We start from the raw sequence: 17,902 nt of genomic DNA, 5'->3' as shown, positions 1-17,902 counted from the left end.
TTAAGGTGATCTGTTATAATGATGTCTTGATGGCCTAAAAACCTTCCTTTTTGTACAGAGCCTTGCCTTAACTTGTTTTTTTACCTGTTTTCTTTATATATTTACTCTGTAGCACTTTGACATTTACTTGTAATGAAAAGTAAATTGCAAATAAAATGTTTATTATTATTATTATTATTATTATTATTATTACCTTTATCATTATTATTATTATTATTATTATTATTATTGATGAACACAAAATCAGAACATAATGCATCAGCGTTCATACTGAATGATCAATGCACAAACGGCTACAGACGTGAAGGTCAAAGGAGTTGAGTGTTGTGACCTCTGATGACCAGGGAGAAGTTTCCGTCCTTGAAGGCGGTCTGGCTGAGGCTGACACGGCCGTGGTTGTAGGAGTTGTAGATCCTCTGGTCTCCTGCAGAGAACATATCCGCCACTCTCTCCATGGCATAGTCTGGCCGGGCCCGGTACAGGTCCCAGTGCACCACCCTCTGCCTGTCCTTCAGTCTGTCCCTGGTCCACACCATGCGCCCGCTCACACACTGCAGCACCGCCCTCGACCCAGCGGGGGCGCTCACATTATAACCTGCCACCACTACGCTGCTGCTGCTGTCAGACTGGCCTGAGACTGGAGGACAGACAGGGACAACAGTTTATACAGTAACACTGTGCGCCTGTTCCATATGCATCATTTAAACTTAAAGGCTAGTCCACTTTGTCAATTCTCAACTAGCTTTGTATCTTTACAAAATCGGTAGTATATGCAAATGAACAATGTTTAACTTCCGTTCAACCACAAAACTTCCTGGACCAAATGATGTCATGATGATGTCATTTGGAGCAGTTTATGGTGTCACTATACTGTCGGTATCACACACACACACGCACGCACGCACGCACACACACACCAGAGAGAGAGAGAGAGAGAGAGAGAGCATACCTGCAGTGAAGAGGCAGACCACGGGGACTGAAATAGAAATAGTTGAAAAACAGAGAGGGATAATCACTTAAACAGACAATCTTTGTTAGGCTTTTTTCACTTGAAAACATGTATAAGCCTCAGTTGTTGTGGACCCTACCTCTAAATACAGATTATCATCTAAATCAAGTTCAAGTGATCCAACGTTAATATTCTGACGTGTGACCAAGTCAGCTTTGTTTGAGTTGAGATCACCATGTCGAGTGCAAATCAAGTCATCACTGTAATGTCAAGTCTCAAGTGCAGATCATCAAGTCAAGTCAGAACAGTGTCAGGCATCATCACTTTGATTGGTTTATTAATTAATGCAATCATTCCATATAAATTCAGAAAAACTAATTTAGCTTCAGTCATCTGGTGCAGCAAATCTCATCACTTTCATTCTGAGTCATTTCCACAAACAAACACAATGACCTTTTGTCAAGACATTTTAATTCAACTTCATCTGATCAACAAGTCAAAGTCAATTCCCAAGTCACCAGAACCCAAGTCAAGTCTCAAGTCTTCTCTTCATCCTTCACGTCTCAATAGGCTACATGTCATTAAAATCGTGACTCCGGTTGAGTTGAGTCATAATAAACATCTGATGCATGCGAGACTGCAGTTATATTAGTTCTGCTCTAGACTTGGGTACAGTATGGAATACATGGCAATGCTGATAGCTCTCACTCTTCTGACATCTGTACTACTGAATTGTGAGGAACTAAATACCGTAAAACTTAAATTAAAAGCACACAGTCCCATTTTTTTTTTTACGTTATACACTTTGGCATTCAGCATTTTATTGTTGATAAGATTATTTAAGATGGGCCTCAGTCATCAGCCATTGTATCACGTTCATTTATAGCATGCTATTCGTACTGGTTTAAATAAACAATTTGATATTTCTAATATTTGCTGAGCAAGAATTTAGTCTAAACACCTGTCCCCTGGGCTATTAATTGAAGTTTTACAGTAGCCTATGTCAAAAACAAAGAATGTTTAAAAAAATTAAAAAAGGGAAAGTTTCCACTATGACTAATATCCATCTTTTGATGTGTTTTTCCCCGTGGGCTGCAAAGTGAAAAACTGGACTACATAAGTAGTCATACATAACACTAAGACGTTACTCACTGAAACTCAGTGAACTGGAATCTGTTGTGTCTGTGTGAGTCTGGATGAGTTGGAGCGAGCACATGAACTTTGGCTTTAATTTCAACTTCAGTAGCCTATAGTCAAATAAATATATTCTCTCATTTCTGCCTCTCCATATCAACTTATGGTGTTTTCAAACATTATTTTAAGCTTTTTATTGGTGGTGGTGGTGGTGGTGGTGGTAGTAGTAGCCTAGTAGTAGCCTATAGTAGTAGTAATAATATTCAATTGACTATTAGGCCTATGCTATTTCAGTAGCAGTTCAACATACAATAGCCTAGTAGTTCAATAGTTTTCACGGAATTGTCAGTTCTGTCCTAGGCCTACTGTAAACACAGCAACAGGAAGTGAGCTGGGGTTCAATTTAGAATGTTTTTGTTGTCAAGTTAAAACCGTAGAGATCCAACAACAGCAGCAACAGTAGGCTATTCAGCGGGAGTAGCCTATTTTACATTTAATTCCATAACACACACACACACACGCACACGCACACGCACGCACACGCACGCACACACACACGCGCGCACACACACACACACACACACACACACACACACACACACACACACACTCACAACAGTGTGAAAACAACAGAAAGCAAAGTGCAGTCTACTTACTGTGAATCAAGAGGAGAGCTTGAAAAATGACGTCCTCTCTCTCGATCTTCATGTTAAAAAGTGAAGCGTGGTGTTAGCCTACATGTATGACATGTGTCACAGTGACTAGCCTACCTACTACAGTATAACCTGACTTAGCTTACCTATAGTAGCCTATGACCTAGCTATGAGCTGCGCACCTGGCAAATCACCCTGAGCGTCTTCATCCGCAGACAGCAGCGCCTGTTTGCTGGGATACAGACAGCTGTGAGCAGCACACACAGCGCCACGCCACATAACCAAACCCCTACCCTACCAACCAAACTGTTCACTGTTCTGTTCTGATCCCACCCGCGGAATGAAACCCAACACCACCAGCATCTCCAGCTCCCCTCAACCCCGCTGACTATAAAACTCATGTGCTTGGTTTAATAATGAACATTATGCATTTACTTAGGAGACTGACTATACACTAATTAGGCTACCCTACTGTTAATGATTCCTCATACCAGTAATCTATAGATATTGGCCACAAATATATCCAAAACTATGCTGCGCAGTCACAACAGCTGTTGGGGGTCACCTGGGGGTCAGTTGTAGGCAGTTTTGGGCTAGTTACTTTCATTTGAAAGTAATGACGTTACTTTACAATATTACTGGCTGTGTAGAGTAACGTGTTACTTATTACACTCCTTTTGCATAATTGTCGCCAAAATAACAGCAGTAGCAGAATGACATCGCTGCCCCGGAACCAACTCGAAAAATAATTTCAACCGCCTTGAAGTCAGTGTAAACTGTCCAAAATTCAAAATGTTATCATTTTCCTTTGTTATTGTCGTCTATCGTGGTTATGCATAAAAACACACAATTTGATTAGGAAATGATTGTATCTTTATTTAAATATGTGCTTTGATTAAAAAAATCTATTTGTAACTTGTGTTACTTGACAAAATAAGGCCCGGTATAACCGGTATAACCGAAATCCTATTGCTAATATTACTGAGTTATTGCTAAAAGTAATATTAACTGTAGGCTAATATTACTTTTGTAATGAGTTACCCTCAACACTGTAGGCTACTGCCAACTTCATTTTATATTACCCTTGGCACTGCCAAGGGTAATATAAAATGAAACTTTCATAGAGGACTTTTTAATTGGTACTGCTTAAAATTCCATTTATCTAAATCATTGAAAGGTCAAACATGTTTTGTCCTACTTTTACCATCAGTCTTTCTTTCTTTCTTTCTTTCTTTCTTTCTTTCTTTCTTTCTTTCTTTCTTTCTTTCTTTCTTTCTTTCTTTCTTTCTTTCTTTCTTTCTTTGCCTACGTGCGCGACTGCGTGCGTCGTGGTCCGTGCATGCATGTGCGTGCGTACTCAGCTCAGTGGCGACCCTCTGTGGCCGACACCGTGCTATAGCGTGCAGATAAGTCTGCGTTTGGCAGGTCAAGTCACGTGTATCACAATAACAAACAACAGCGTCCTATGAGTCAGATGAAAGGCGAGCCTACAGTTAATTGGAACTTGGTGTTGCTCAGCGACACTTCGGCAGGGATATAGTTTACTTACTATTTCCCGGTGCAGGGAGATAGTCTGGCAAATGTATTTACCTACCGGTTGCAGAAAGAGAGAGATACATCCATTTGGGAAAAGGTCGTTCCCATACCGGGAGTCGAACCCGGGCCGCCTGGGTGAAAACCAGGAATCCTAACCGCTAGACCATATGGGAGACACACTACAGCACCAATTTGAATACGAGGAAATTCTTCTGCAATGATCTAAGATATGTGTGATTTTGCATGTGCAGTAAAATGAAAAATATTTCAGTGTAATAAATACGGAAACAGTGTTTGCAAACAAGAGTTTCTAGTAGTCGCTAACAAAATAACGCACAGGCGGAACATATCTTTCTGCTTTGTTGTTGTTGAATATCGGCGTCTTTTGGACGTTACACCGCAGACGCTTCCACCTGAAACAAGCGAACTCATTCAAGGGTCTGTCTTGAGAGGTAAATTAGTCTATCAAGTGCATTGGTTTGCAATAATTCCACTGAACTTTAAAATTAGATTGATTGAATAGAAAATGTTGACATTGGTTCCATATGAATAGTTTCCGCGTACGTGTTGTAGTGTTTTGGTGTTCGTTAGCACGCTTGCTAAGCTACCTCAGCTATTAGCTAGCTAATGACCCGGTAAAGACTTTCTAATCTTTACTGTGTTTGTAATTGTCTAAATGCATTATGTATCGCTTATCGTTAATAATCTTTCTTTTTGCAGGTGCCATATTTAAAGATGTTTCTGACTAGATCGGAATATGACAGGTAGGTAATGTGCGCAAACTGCTTTGTCATTTCTCATCACATAGGCAGGCAGTGGGGAACAGTCTGTGCTCAGTCAGTTCACGCATGTTGGAAAGTTATCTAGGCAAATGTGGCATTATAACGGCTAAAAGAAACCTGTAACTACTAACTGCTGTTTCAAACCTTTGTTCTTAACTTTGTTGCTGCTGTTACAGTCAGCTAACGGTTAGCAGCCGAGTTAACTGAATGCACTGCTTTCACTTTCAATATCGGCCTATGATAGTGCAGTATAAACTGTGCACGGGTTTGTTTTGTTTTGATACTAAAATAACATTTGTCTTTCAGAGGTTTTGTTTTGATACTAAAATAACATTTGTCTTTCAGAGGGGTAAATACATTCTCTCCTGAGGGAAGGTTGTTCCAGGTTGAATATGCCATAGAGGCTATAAAGGTGAGTATTAAGAACCACTTCAGTTTTATCAATTGGGTGCAGATCACACTCCTTTGGGATCGTTATACTTGTTGAGTGTGGTATATGCTCATAATCTCTCCCTGTTGTCATTATGCTCTCCCAGTTGGGCTCCACAGCCATAGGTATCCAGACATCGGAGGGTGTGTGTCTGGCTGTGGAGAAGAGGATCACCTCTCCTCTGATGGAGCCCAGCAGCATTGAGAAGATTGTGGAGATTGACAGTCACATTGGTAAGTGGAAATAAATGCTCGGTTTGGATGCTAGCTAAAGAGAGGTACTTTGTTTTCAGGTCATGGTCAGGGAAAACCTGGAAAGTAATTGGGTTTCAAAACTAGAGCTGGGTATTGGTTCAAATTTCAAGAATCGATTCGATTCCGATTCACAAGGTTGCGAATCGATTAATTTCGATTCGATTCCGATTCGATTCATTTCAATATGGATTTGGTTAGTGATACCAAAACGTGTTTTTTGAGCTGTACCCTGAATTACATGACTGTCCAGTTATGTAACACAGGGGTTCCCAACCTTTTTTGCGCCAAGTAGATACATGGGGAAAAAAAGTTGCAGACCTGTTGTCAATTTTAATGGTTTTATTACACATATATTTACTCACCAGGTGGTGACGAAGGGTAAATAACAGCCTTTTCATCTGTCAATAAAGACACTTTCACAATTATGCACAGTGATTTGATTTCAGCCTATATAATTTCTAAAAGTAGATATTAATGTTCAAACATTTCCATTCATGTAGCCTACAGTATTTATGTTTCAACTACAAACATAAATAAACGTCAACTTGAAACTATGTTTCAACTACCACACACAGCATAATATTTTAGCCTGTTTATTATTCTTTTTTTGATTTTGATTTTTTTTTTATAAAAAAAAATCGATCTCTGGACATATGAATCGATAATCGAGGATTAAAATAAAAATCGATTAAAAATGGAGAATCGATTTTTTTGAACCCAGCCCTATTCAAAACCTGGTTTTCCTGCCCTGGAAAAGTTATGGAACTAATAAAATCCCTGAAAGTTTTGGAAAAGTAATGGAATTTTGATGTGTGTGTGTGTGTGTGTGTGTGTGTGGGTAATGAAATTGTTACAGTAATCTTCCATGGATAATAACTTTCCACGTAAAGTGTAATACGGTAATATGTCAAATTTATTTTCTGTAGCTGTTGACATAACGTAGCTCGAATATGTGGATTTTAGTGTTTCTTGTATTTTATATCACAAGATTATTTTTATGGAAAATCTTCAGTATGTTTTATTTCATTAGCTTCCATGCATGTGATGCAGGGACTCTAAAGCACTAGGACACAACTCTTTATATTGGATGTTAAAGATCCAAGAGTTGTGTCCTATTTGTCCAATGTAGTAATCATTTCTATTGATTCAGTCACCTCACCGCCTCACATTTCATGGAAAAGTTTTTTAAATTGTATCCATGAAAATGTCTGGGAACCCTAAAGGACGTAATTTATAACTTGACTTACACGTTACTTTAAACTGCATTGTGTAAAGCACAGACAATCTCTTAATCTTCCTTCTTTCCACCTCAAAGGTTGTGCCATGAGTGGCTTGATAGCTGATGCCAAGACTCTGATCGACAAAGCAAGAGTGGAAACACAAGTATGTATATTATAATGATGAGTATGTACAGTATATTATAATGATGAGTATGTGTAGAATGATGAGTGCACAGTTAAAATGATACAATTTGCTGTCTGTGTTGTTCCACTGCATTTAAAACTCTGTACATCCCTCCTCAGAACCACTGGTTCACTTACAACGAGACCATGACAGTGGAGAGTGTGACTCAGGCTGTGTCCAACCTGGCACTGCAGTTTGGAGAGGAGGACGCAGATCCTGGTGCTATGGTCAGTCCCTCAGCTCATCTCAGTGAAAAAGCCATTCAACCTCCAACCCAACAAGCTCTTTGTTTTGACAACTGGATGACCCGGCATGTGTGTCTTCTAGTCTACCAATGTTGTAGTAGAGTCGAGTCGGACTCCAGTCCGAGTCCTGGACACATTTTCGGGACTCGTGACTCGACTTGGACTTGAGCACTGATGACTTGAGAGTCGAGCATTCATGCATTCAGAATCTGAAGTTGGGAGTTTTTGTTTGTTTTAACGTAGTGATAGCTATATTAATACTGTGATATACAAAACAATTTTGTGCAAGGACGGGCACGTGTGTTCCACCTACATGCGCATTCATGCTCATGTTCAGTAGCCTAAGGCTACGTTCACACAGGGCACCCAAGCCTTGCCTACGCCTTGCCTTTACCCACGCTTTTAAATAGCCGTCCTTTTTAGTCAATGAGGCTGTGTACACCGGGCGCCTCAACGTGAACCTTGCGTGTACCCACGCCTTGCCTGAGCTGTGCCGATTTTATCGTTTAGGCGTGAGTTCTATTTTCAAGCCGACTAGGCGCGTGAAGGCAGACTTCTTCTGTCAAGCCATGAAGGAAAAACGCGACAATATCCGTGGGAAATAGCAAAGTCAACTGAATTTCAAAATAAAATGGTGTTACTACAACAGCGTTGAGCAGAGAGAGAGAGAGAGTGATTGACGGGTGGCTATCACGTGGGGCTTTCTCCCCGTCGGTAAACAAATCTTCAGGAGAGAGAATAGCGACCGAAGAAGCAAGATGGACAATGAAAAGTTAATCCACTTAGTACAACAGCATCCAGTTCTCTATGACAGCAGTCACCCAAGAAGGAGACCTGGTTATACATATCCAGCATCAATAGCACATTAAATATATATCCGATTTATTTTACCTACCCATGATAATTCGGGACCACACGTGACAAAAAAAAAACACTCGGGAGAGAGGAGAGGCGCTTTTAACTCGGCTCAGGTTCAGCGTGGAATAGGTGTGCGGTGTGATCGCAAAAGCGTGTGATAGGTTCACGCGCAGCTCAAGGTTTGTAGGCGTAGGTAGGCGTGGGTTAAGGCAAGGCGTAGGTGCCCTGTGTGAACGTAGCGTTACTCCGGCCTCGGACTCGGGTGATGGGGACTTGACTCGGACTCTTCTTTCGTGACTTGGACTTGCACTCAGACTTGAATACTGGGGATTTGAGACTCGACTTGGACTAGAGATATAGTGACTTGACTACAACACTGGTGTCTGCTATAATCTTCTATGCTGTTGCTATACTCTTCTCTTCTCACAGAGTCGGCCCTTCGGCGTAGCACTCCTGTTCGGCGGACTGGATGAGAAAGGACCCCAGCTGTATGTCAATATTATTTTGCACCTTATGCACTTCTCACTTTTTAAATAGCAACCTGGTTGATTCTGTTTTCTTTCCTCTGTTTCAAGCAAATGTAAAAAATAAATAAACACTGTGTGTGTGTGTGTGTATGTGTGTGAATCCAGGTACCACATGGACCCATCAGGCACGTTTGTGCAGTGTGATGCTCGGGCCATCGGCTCAGCATCTGAGGGAGCCCAGAGCTCTCTGCAGGAGGTCTACCATAAGGTACATATTCATGTTCAGTGAGTTAATTAGCGGAGCAAATTATCACTGATGACTGACACTGTTAAGTTGAGGTGTGGCGGTAGGTGTCACTGCTGGGTAGATTTGGTTTATCAACACAGACGCTACATAAAATAAGCACAACCAAATGTCAGATAGGTTGCACCACCATGTTTAACTAGGGTATATATTTAACGTTACAGTTACGGCTCAAAATGACAACAGAAATAAACACATTTGTGATATCTCCACATCGGCACGTGTCTACCTGGAAACAACCTTTGTTGTTAACAAAACATCACAGTGCGATTCGGTCTATAATAGGCTTAACGGAGATCTGAGTTTTGGGTTTTTCTCTTGTTTCCTTGGGGAACTTGACAGTCCATGATATTCAAAGTTTTGGGTTTCTTTCTTCTTTCCTTGGGGAACTTGGACAGTCCATGACATTAAAAGATGCCATCAAGTCATCCCTCACCATCTTGAAGCAGGTGATGGAGGAGAAGCTCAACGCCACCAACATTGAGGTTAGTTCCTCATTTCTGACCGCTGCTCTTTACGTCTGCAGGGTGTGTGTGCCGAATGTTCTAATTGACCTTTCCGAAGTCCCGCCCATTTTTACTCTGTGCTCCAATAGCAGTTGAGCAAGCTTGTAGCAGTCTATGGAGCCAGCCTAGAGTGCATTATGTCATAATTCACTCTAGCTGACTTTCCAAGCTACACTTTTTTTTTTTAACTAAATTCACACATTTTAAAATTGACAGTGCACACAACTTTAACACTACATACTGTACATATATTATACTACATCAAACCCTTCAACTCATTCTGCTCTCACTCAGAATGTCAAAATATAAGTGATGTATAGTTTTTGAGGTAACAAACATTTCCACCCTTCACAAAAGTTTTTGTGTCTTTTGAACAGACAATGATCAATACATTCTAATAATTACTGTTCTGTATTACCCACAACCAGCTGGACAGTCTTAGGCTTTTAATTTGAACATAAGATGGTGGAAAAGGCAAGTCGTCTTTCTGAGAACTGAGTTTAAAGGAGGATTTCTGTATTTTTCAGCCTGGACCCTATTTTCACATTTGTTTATGTATAACTAAGTCATGTGAGCAGATTCTTTTGAAATGGGTGCAGTATTGACTAAGATGGCTTCAGTCGCTTTGCCCACATGCCCCCCTGCCTTAAAAGCCTGCACATACGTCCACTAAACAAGCTTATTTATGCACCGGACTAGGGATGCACAATATATCGGCAATCATATCGGTATCGGCCGATGTTAGTCATTTTTTAACATATCGGTATCGGCCCGATGTTGCAATGTTAATATCGGTTATCATTATCAGCCAAATTCTTCACATTGAGATGAAATAATGCAGTAAAGCTATGATTTATGGGCTTTTACAAATGTTTTTGAAATAAAGAAACGCAGTACTTTTTCAAATTCACAGTGTTTACATGTGTTTTTCAGTATGTACAAAATTTGATTATCATAGAAATAAATGTGTTTTTATACAGATGATATCGACATTGGTAAATATCGGTTATCGGCCATAACAGCAATGTTAATATCGGTTATCGGTATCGGCCAACATTTTCATATCGGTGCATCCCTACACCGGACACAGGCTCAGATTGTTCTTGTAAAAGAGAGAGAAAATGAAGACTTGTTTTAGTAGCTTGTGACCACCTCCCCTCAGCCTGTTGCTCCTCACTTTGTATCCACATTAGCTTTACTCCGGCTCAAATAAACACAAGTTTAATGAGTTTAACACGTTCACTGCCAATGACGTGTTAATACGTCAAAAAAAATCCAACGGTTGACTGCCAATGACGTGTTAATACGTCAAAAAAAAAAAAAAAATTTTTTACCGTGGGATGTGCATCTAACCCTTTTACATCTCTTATATAAATATTGGAGCCACCGAACGTGTACAACCCATTCCACAGTGCTCTCCCAGACTAGAAAAAGCAGAGCCAAAACTGCAGGGGAACGCGCGATGAAACCATTCTCATACTGTAGAATGGATTGGCGAAAACGCTTTCGCTTTCGCGCTGATTGCTGGCGGTGAGGGATTGCAAATTTGCATAATAGATTACGGGTGGAACACACTTTGAAACACGCAGCATAAATAAGACCAGAATCGCAAAAGCTTCATCAAAGCTCTCAACCGAAACTCCAAGAAACGAGCGAGCCCATCCAGACTTGCCCAGCGGCCGCCAGCAGACAGGAGCAGCAGCAAAGCAGTGAGCCTGGTGACGCGAGGTTACAGCAGCAGCAGAAACGAGCTTGTGACACGCCCGCTGCAGCCAAGAAGAACACACACGGAGGGAGGAGTTTGAAGGAGAGGGGTGTTTCCTGCTGTTATGGAGGAAATTACTGTTCAAAACTATTGTTTAGATGTCTGACGTCTTACTGATGCCAAAAATGAATGGTTAAAGTGACTGTTCTATCGAATTTCACAAAAAGCTATTTATCTCAGCTTAAATTTTCAGACGCTGAAACCATGCTGTATTCAAGTGCTAATGCCTACATAACTACTAACTCTACAAACTAACTCTTTTAGACAGAGAAAGCACACATTCTATTAGTTCTTTTTAGATATTTTGTGTTCACAAAATCTTAGCAGAAAAGAATCCTCAGGTCTTGAAAGATGAGCCAGAATCCTCAAAAAAAAACCTCTGGCAGAAGCTACCTACAGTAAAAAAAAAAACAGCTGGCAGTGAATGTGTTAACATAAAATAAGATGAAAACAAGGTTGTAAAAAAAAAAAAAATCTCCTTTAAGACTTTTTTCCACTTAAAGTTTTAGGTTTTCTGTTCATTTAAAAGCTTTACTACAAGTAAGTATAACATGATTTATACTATCTGAAAGTACACATTCTCCTCTTTAACATGACTAGAAATACTGCGCTTATTTCTAGCGCCGCTCTTCGCACAATGTTCTAAGCATGCGCAGTTGAGCAATTGTGCGCCGCGGAACCCCTCTGCCTTCTAGTAGTGAGATGTATAAACTCGTATTGTATGATATTGTCTGAGCACAGGGGAAGCAGTTCTACACACCAACACCTCTGCTCTGCTGCTCTCTACACGTGAAAGTTGACCTGGGGGCGGGGCTTAGAAAAGGTCAATTAATTTCTAACGGCAGATTTGTCGATGGAAGAAAGAAATGCAATTAAGACATATCAGCTGTGTCACTTTGTGGGTCAGTTTCAGGTTTTAGCCAGATTGCCTACTAGGGATGTTCATCAATTATCGAAAATCGATAATCGATCGTTAAGGATTGGAATCGATCCTGTGGCATTTGGATCGATTTTTTAATTATTAAAAAAAAAAAAAAAAAAAAAAAATTGGACTAGGTTTGGGTGGAATTCGTTCCTCCTCGCCCCACTCCATTGCACAGCCGACTAACGTGAGGTGGAGCTTCATATAGTCTCTAGTTTTCTGGCTGGGCACGGGCCTTTGTGCCAACAAAACTGTTTTAAACATGGGGAATTCACACCGGCATGCGCCGGGGACAGCAGTGTTGGAGAGGAGACACATTGAAATAAAGAGTTCATTGAGGAGAACACGTTGTCTTTCGTATTTTCTGCCATATATTTTGTAAAAAAAAAAAAAATGAAAATATTGAAAATTTTCTAAGTATTAATAAAATCGATGATCGATAATTGATCGTTAATATTCACCGATTATCGATTTTGGAAAATTTTCAAAATGAACATCCCTATTGCCTACATTTAAATCTCCAGCTTTAATGCCAGGTTTCCCTGTCTCTTCTCTAGCTGGCAACAATAGAGCCCGGGAAGACCTTCCACATGTTCTCCAAAGAGGAGCTGGAGGATGTGATCAAGGACATCTAGGGCAGAAACGGACTTGTCTCGCTTTGAGCTCCGGACAGGAGAGGAGGGGGACTGAAGTCCAGCTGGGCCGAATGTCACCAGGCACACACCATCAGCCAGACTCTCTCCTTCCTTCTGTTTGCATAAGAGGGTTCTCTTTGTAATGTGTTCATTTACTTATATAAGGCTACTAATACTGCAGATTTCTACAGTTCTGTACAGTTGTCAGATCAGTGCGTACAACTGAGCGACAGTAAAAAATGGGGCAGGGGGGATACTTTTTGTTACCGATCGATAGTGATCAATAATTAAACTGTTGTATTCAAAAAGTGGTTTGACTCAATGCACTTCTTCTGTATCATGTAGTGTCATAGTATCTCATTGATATATACAGGGTTCACTGATGATGAATAAATTCAACATGTCAGAATCACAATTGGTTTTATCCACAAAGCTTTGTTCATTTGGAGCTGCAGCATCACAGCACAGTGCCACAGACATAACACGTTTTGACCAGTACAGCATGCGGCCTCAAGACAAGGCAACATCTGCTAAAGACAAACTTAAATACAGATACTTTATGTATAAAATAAACCTTGACCTTGTACTGATGTAAAATCAAAACGAGAATTGTTTTCACTGCACCGGAAGTCATCATCAACCTTTATTTAAACAGGCAAGTTAATTAAGAACAAATTCTTATTTTCAATAACGGTAAGGTGGAATCGCTAAGGAGTTCTAAAAATAAGAATAAATTGTCAGCATGGGCAGGTATTTATACTGGTCGCTGTTAGTCAGTCATTCCGCGACTTGTCCAGCAGGGGGCAGTTCAATACCACACGGACAGACCATGGTGGGACAGACGCACCTCCTGCACTGCGGGCGAGTAGGCAGCTCTGTTGAGAAAGATCCGTGGAGTCCAATGGAATTGGAGGTTATTCTAGTTTCGACCAATCCTCTGCCATGGTGGATGGGCCGTTATTCGAAGATGCATGCGATGATGATGAGGGGGGCAATGTGGAGCGGAGTTGGGGGACAGATGAGTTTCCCGTTTGTGTGGAGGAGTCCCAGCAAGTCGAGCAGCCTTGTGAACATGCTCTCCATATGTTGCGTCGTTGCGCTCGGCTTGTTTTCGCCAGTGCTGGGCCACGACTTCCATCATGAGGGAGAAGAAGACTTCTTCGCCAGCCCGGGGGGACACAGAGCATTTTTCAAGAGGGAGTTTCGCAGTGTTCAGGAGCCACAGAGTCGGGAGGAACAGTCGGACTTCTCCTCCAGACGCAGCGCAGAGCTGAACGGACAGATATGCACATCTTTGCTGGGACTAACGTCAGAGTCCACCCTCAAAAACAACACCCATACTGTAAGTGACTGACTACTATATTAAAGTGGATTGTCCAGGTGTAAAAGTCTATAATATCAGGCGATTTAGATGAAAACTTTTTGGGGATGTATTATAGCCACTGTAATTGTAAGATACACAGTTTAAGTAGACTCCTCTCCCCCTCTCCCTCTGTCTCTCTCTGTCTGAGTGTGTATGTGTGTCTCACTGTGTGTGTGTGTGTGTGTGTGTGTGTCTCTCTCTCTCTCTCTCTCTCTCTCTCTCTCTCTCTCTCTCTCTCTCTCTCTCTCTCTCTCTCTCTCTCTCTCTCTCTCTCTCTCTCTCTCTCTCTCTCTCTCTCTCGCTGTGTGTGTGTGTGTGGGGGTAATGCCCAGATGGTTTACAGTAGCAAGCTAGAGTAGGTTTTTCATGTCAAAGACACCCAGGTAGATCCACTTCAGACCACCACCATTCAACAAGATTGTGTCCAGTGGAACTTCCATGTGAGAGATGATTTTGCAGTTTGATTTGGCATAGAATGATACTGTCTGTTAGCAGGCTATGTGGAGAGGGAGCAGGGAAACCTTGAGGGAAAAACATTATCCCACTGCTCTAACTGCTTCTAAAGTGAAATGTCGGTCAAACTAAACGATGGGGACTCCTAATTGATTTGAATGGATGTAGGCCCTAGGTACTCACTCAGTCCAGGTCAGGCACAGGCCCATTACAGTCTGTAGGTTAGCATACAGTGAGAGCTCCGAAAGATGCAGGCTCAGCCAGGCGGTGTGAAGTTTGAACTAGAGAAATGCCTAAACGTTGTGTTGTCTTCTTCTGGATCTAAAGCATAGAAGAGTCAGGCGATAGGCATCATGTTAATGTATTTTCCATATGAGGCTCAACTTTCCCCAAAGCGATAATCATTCTTTGCGTTACTTTTCCCTGGTGGATCGGTGACCCGGGGCCAGCAGATGGATCCAGCTCCAAGATGAACTGATGGTCTAGCATGCCTCAGCAGCCATGATTGATTGCACTACTACTAACCTGAACGCCTTGTGACACCAGCTCTCTCCCAAAACCTACATCCGGCCTCCGCTTAAGCACTTTTGTTTTCGTCTTCGTCTCCAGTGTCTGCCCCAAAGCCCCAGCACATCTTCATCTGCAGCGTCTCACCCATAATGCCAAAGCCCCAAAACAACTGAAGCTGAAGCCTTCACACCTCGAGGCCCCTCATCCCATTAGAGACCCAACAGCACTTTCTGTTGTTTCGACCAGAACACGTGTCGAGAAGAAGCACAGCTAGTAACAGCCCTGATGTTTCATCTTGGGCTACTATTTAGAACTGAGCCAGAGGAATGTTCAAGAATAACAACATGGACCGAAGCTCGATCCAGAGGTCCTCAGGACGCTCTCTGCACGTGCGTGCGTGCGTGCGTGCGTGTGTGTGAGTGTGTGTGTGTCACGGGTGTGGGTATGAGTGAAAGAATGAACATGGAACAGGCGCGGGTTGCATCATTGTGTGTGGTGGTTGGCTGCAACAACACCTGGAGTAGCTTTTGACCATGGAAAGGATTCTCCATGCTCTCCGGCTGCAGCAGGCTCCGCTGGGCCGCTCTCCCTCATAAACATTCCCCATGTCTTTTCCCCTGAGCTCAATCTGAGTGCCAGTCTGGACTTGCTGTGAGTTCCTCCCAGTCTGTTATCAGAGCTGGAGTGCCAGCTCAGACAAGGCAGTCTGACTATCAATAATGAGTAATAGGGGATGAACCTATATGAAAATTCTGGCCAATTCCGATAACCAATATTAACATTGCTGTTATGGCTGACTGATAATAACCGATATTTACAGATGTCGATATGATCTGTATAAAAACACATTTCTATGATAATCAAATTTTGTACATACTGAAAAACACATGAATGTGAATTTGAAAAAGTAATGCATTTCTTTAATTTCCAAAATATTTGGAAAAGCCCATAAATCATAGATTTACCACATTGTTTCCTCTCAATGTGAAAAATGTGGCTGATACCGATACCAATATGATTGCTAAAATATCATGCATCCCTAACATTATTATAAAAGGGAGTAAGTGGGCTCTGCTTGTTTGTTTGTTTTTGGCCCACATTGGATGATGTAGGCATTGTGACATCATCAGTGACATCATTATTGACCAAAATCATCTTATGACATCACTGATTATGTCATAGGCATTGTGACATTATCATGTCTGATGATGTCAGCACTGATGATGTCACAATGTCTATGACATGCAAAGTTGAGCATGCACTGAGTGACTTGAGCACTCCATGATGAGATTGTGATGTCATCAGTAAGTGATGTCATCAGTGATGCGAAGTTGGGCAATTCTGCGCTGCACATGCCAATAGAGCAGGCGAGGCCACGCAGCAGCTGAGCTGTGGGCGAGGCCTAAGTTGAGCAATTGTGTGCTGAGTGACGTCACTCGAGCACTCCATGATGTGATCAGTGATGGTCACTCGAGCAATTGTGATGTCATCAGTGATGCGAAGTTGGATTGCAATTGCCATTGCACATGCCAATAGAGCAGGCGAGGACATGCAGCAGCCCAGCTGCGGGCGACCCGCAGGGCGGGCGAGCCTATGAATCCAGCATGTGTAGCGCGCAAGATTTCTAGTTGGTAATAATTGTTGCTACTGTACCACAACTGGATTACTACTAACCTAACCTACTTGCGATGTCAACATCTACCCATAATCAAATATGCCTCACTCTGGCCTCTGGGTAGAGGTAAAAAGCCTACCACCGGAGAGACTCAGGGTCCATTCCCGGCAGGAGTACTTCTGGCTTGGTGAGATATTCTTAATTGGCTCCTCCCACGCACTACGTCCTTCCGTTGAAACGCCTCGCTGTCAGGTGAAAAGAAGCGGCTGGCAACTGCACATGTAGCGGAGGAAGCATGTGCTAGTCTACAACTCTCCCCAGATCGGCAGAGGGGGTGGAGCAACGACCAGGACAGCAGGGGGAATTGGCCAAGTGCAACAGGGGAGAAAATTGGCCGCATGTGGCCCGCGGGCCGCCGGTTGAGTATCACTGATATAGAGGACAGTCAAATGGTTTGTGTGTCATCTGCATAGCATTGAATTGTACCGCCCCAACACTCTGCTGCTGCCCCTTCAGACGCCTTTATTCTACTGTTTTATTCTGGAGAACTTCTCTCTGCTACACCTCCTAACCTCATTCTACTTTTGGGTACAAGAATAACCCAAAGGATCCTAATACGCCCCAGCTTAGGTTTGTGCCGTGTACCGTACCGGCCCACAAGAAGTAGCCCAGCCTGGCTGGGTCCATGTCTGTGGGTTCCTGTGTGAGATCAGAGCCTGGGCGTTTGACCTCCTCCTCTGATGTTTTATGTGTGTAAACACCGCCGCAGCAGAAGGTTCATACCTAGAGAGCCCCGTGGAATAAGGAGCTCATTGTGTTTGTCTCTGACCTCGGAGAGACTACTTCACTAAGCTCCAACTCCCCACCAGCAGTGCACACATGTGAGTCTGCATATGTATGTGTTTGTTAATGCCAGAGCTTTGGGTGGTGAGCTATAGCTGCAGTGCAGATGCAGGTTGGGACGTGGGGGGCACTTCAGAGCAGATGGACCCCCCCTGAGCCCCACGCATGATTAGGGTTGGGTTTTCCGAAACCCGGTACCGATTTGGTACAGGTAGTTTTACAACCGGTACTACCGGTACTGAATTGCAACACAGGTTTAGGTACCTCATTTAGG

General features: G+C 42.4%; 3 protein-coding genes across 3 annotated transcripts in view; 2 read left to right on the top strand and 1 right to left on the bottom strand.

The window, feature by feature from the left end:
• Positions 1–3,004, bottom strand: part of LOC310799295 (matrix remodeling-associated protein 8-like) — an 18,534-nt gene extending 15,530 nt beyond the window's left edge. The window contains exons 1-3 of the mRNA XM_083661890.1: positions 2,740–3,004; positions 950–976; positions 332–637 (exon numbers count right to left, since the gene is read on the bottom strand). Coding sequence (XP_083518016.1) covers positions 332–637; positions 950–976; positions 2,740–2,791 — 385 coding nt within the window. The 5' untranslated portion in view covers positions 2,792–3,004. The remainder of the gene's footprint in view (positions 1–331; positions 638–949; positions 977–2,739) is intronic.
• Positions 3,005–4,660: 1,656 nt separating this feature from the next.
• LOC310799307 (proteasome subunit alpha type-5) lies at positions 4,661–13,155 on the top strand. Its single transcript, XM_083661904.1, has 10 exons — positions 4,661–4,724; positions 4,993–5,036; positions 5,400–5,466; positions 5,591–5,717; positions 7,054–7,121; positions 7,262–7,369; positions 8,675–8,733; positions 8,878–8,980; positions 9,415–9,501; positions 12,767–13,155. Exons 2-10 carry the CDS (start codon positions 5,008–5,010, stop codon positions 12,842–12,844), a joined length of 726 nt encoding a protein of 241 aa, XP_083518030.1. The 5' UTR covers positions 4,661–4,724; positions 4,993–5,007; the 3' UTR covers positions 12,845–13,155.
• A 714-nt stretch (positions 13,156–13,869) lies between these two features.
• LOC310799289 (sortilin-like) overlaps positions 13,870–17,902 on the top strand; it is a 32,639-nt gene continuing 28,606 nt past the window's right edge. Inside the window, exon 1 of the mRNA XM_083661880.1 lies at positions 13,870–14,186. Coding sequence (XP_083518006.1) covers positions 13,917–14,186 — 270 coding nt within the window. The 5' untranslated portion in view covers positions 13,870–13,916. The remainder of the gene's footprint in view (positions 14,187–17,902) is intronic.

Source organism: Poromitra crassiceps (genome assembly GCF_964638095.1).
Source record: "Poromitra crassiceps genome assembly, chromosome: 27".
Lineage (NCBI taxonomy): Eukaryota > Metazoa > Chordata > Actinopteri > Beryciformes > Melamphaidae > Poromitra > Poromitra crassiceps.
This window is presented reverse-complemented; position numbering and strand designations above follow the sequence as displayed.

Coding starts and splice junctions, on each gene's coding strand:
- LOC310799307 (XM_083661904.1), top strand. CDS start 5,008: ATGTTTCTGACTAGATCGGAATATGACAG. Junction 5,467..5,590: donor ATGCCATAGAGGCTATAAAG/GTGAGTATTAAG, acceptor ATGCTCTCCCAG/TTGGGCTCCACAGCCATAGG. Junction 7,122..7,261: donor AAGCAAGAGTGGAAACACAA/GTATGTATATTA, acceptor ATCCCTCCTCAG/AACCACTGGTTCACTTACAA.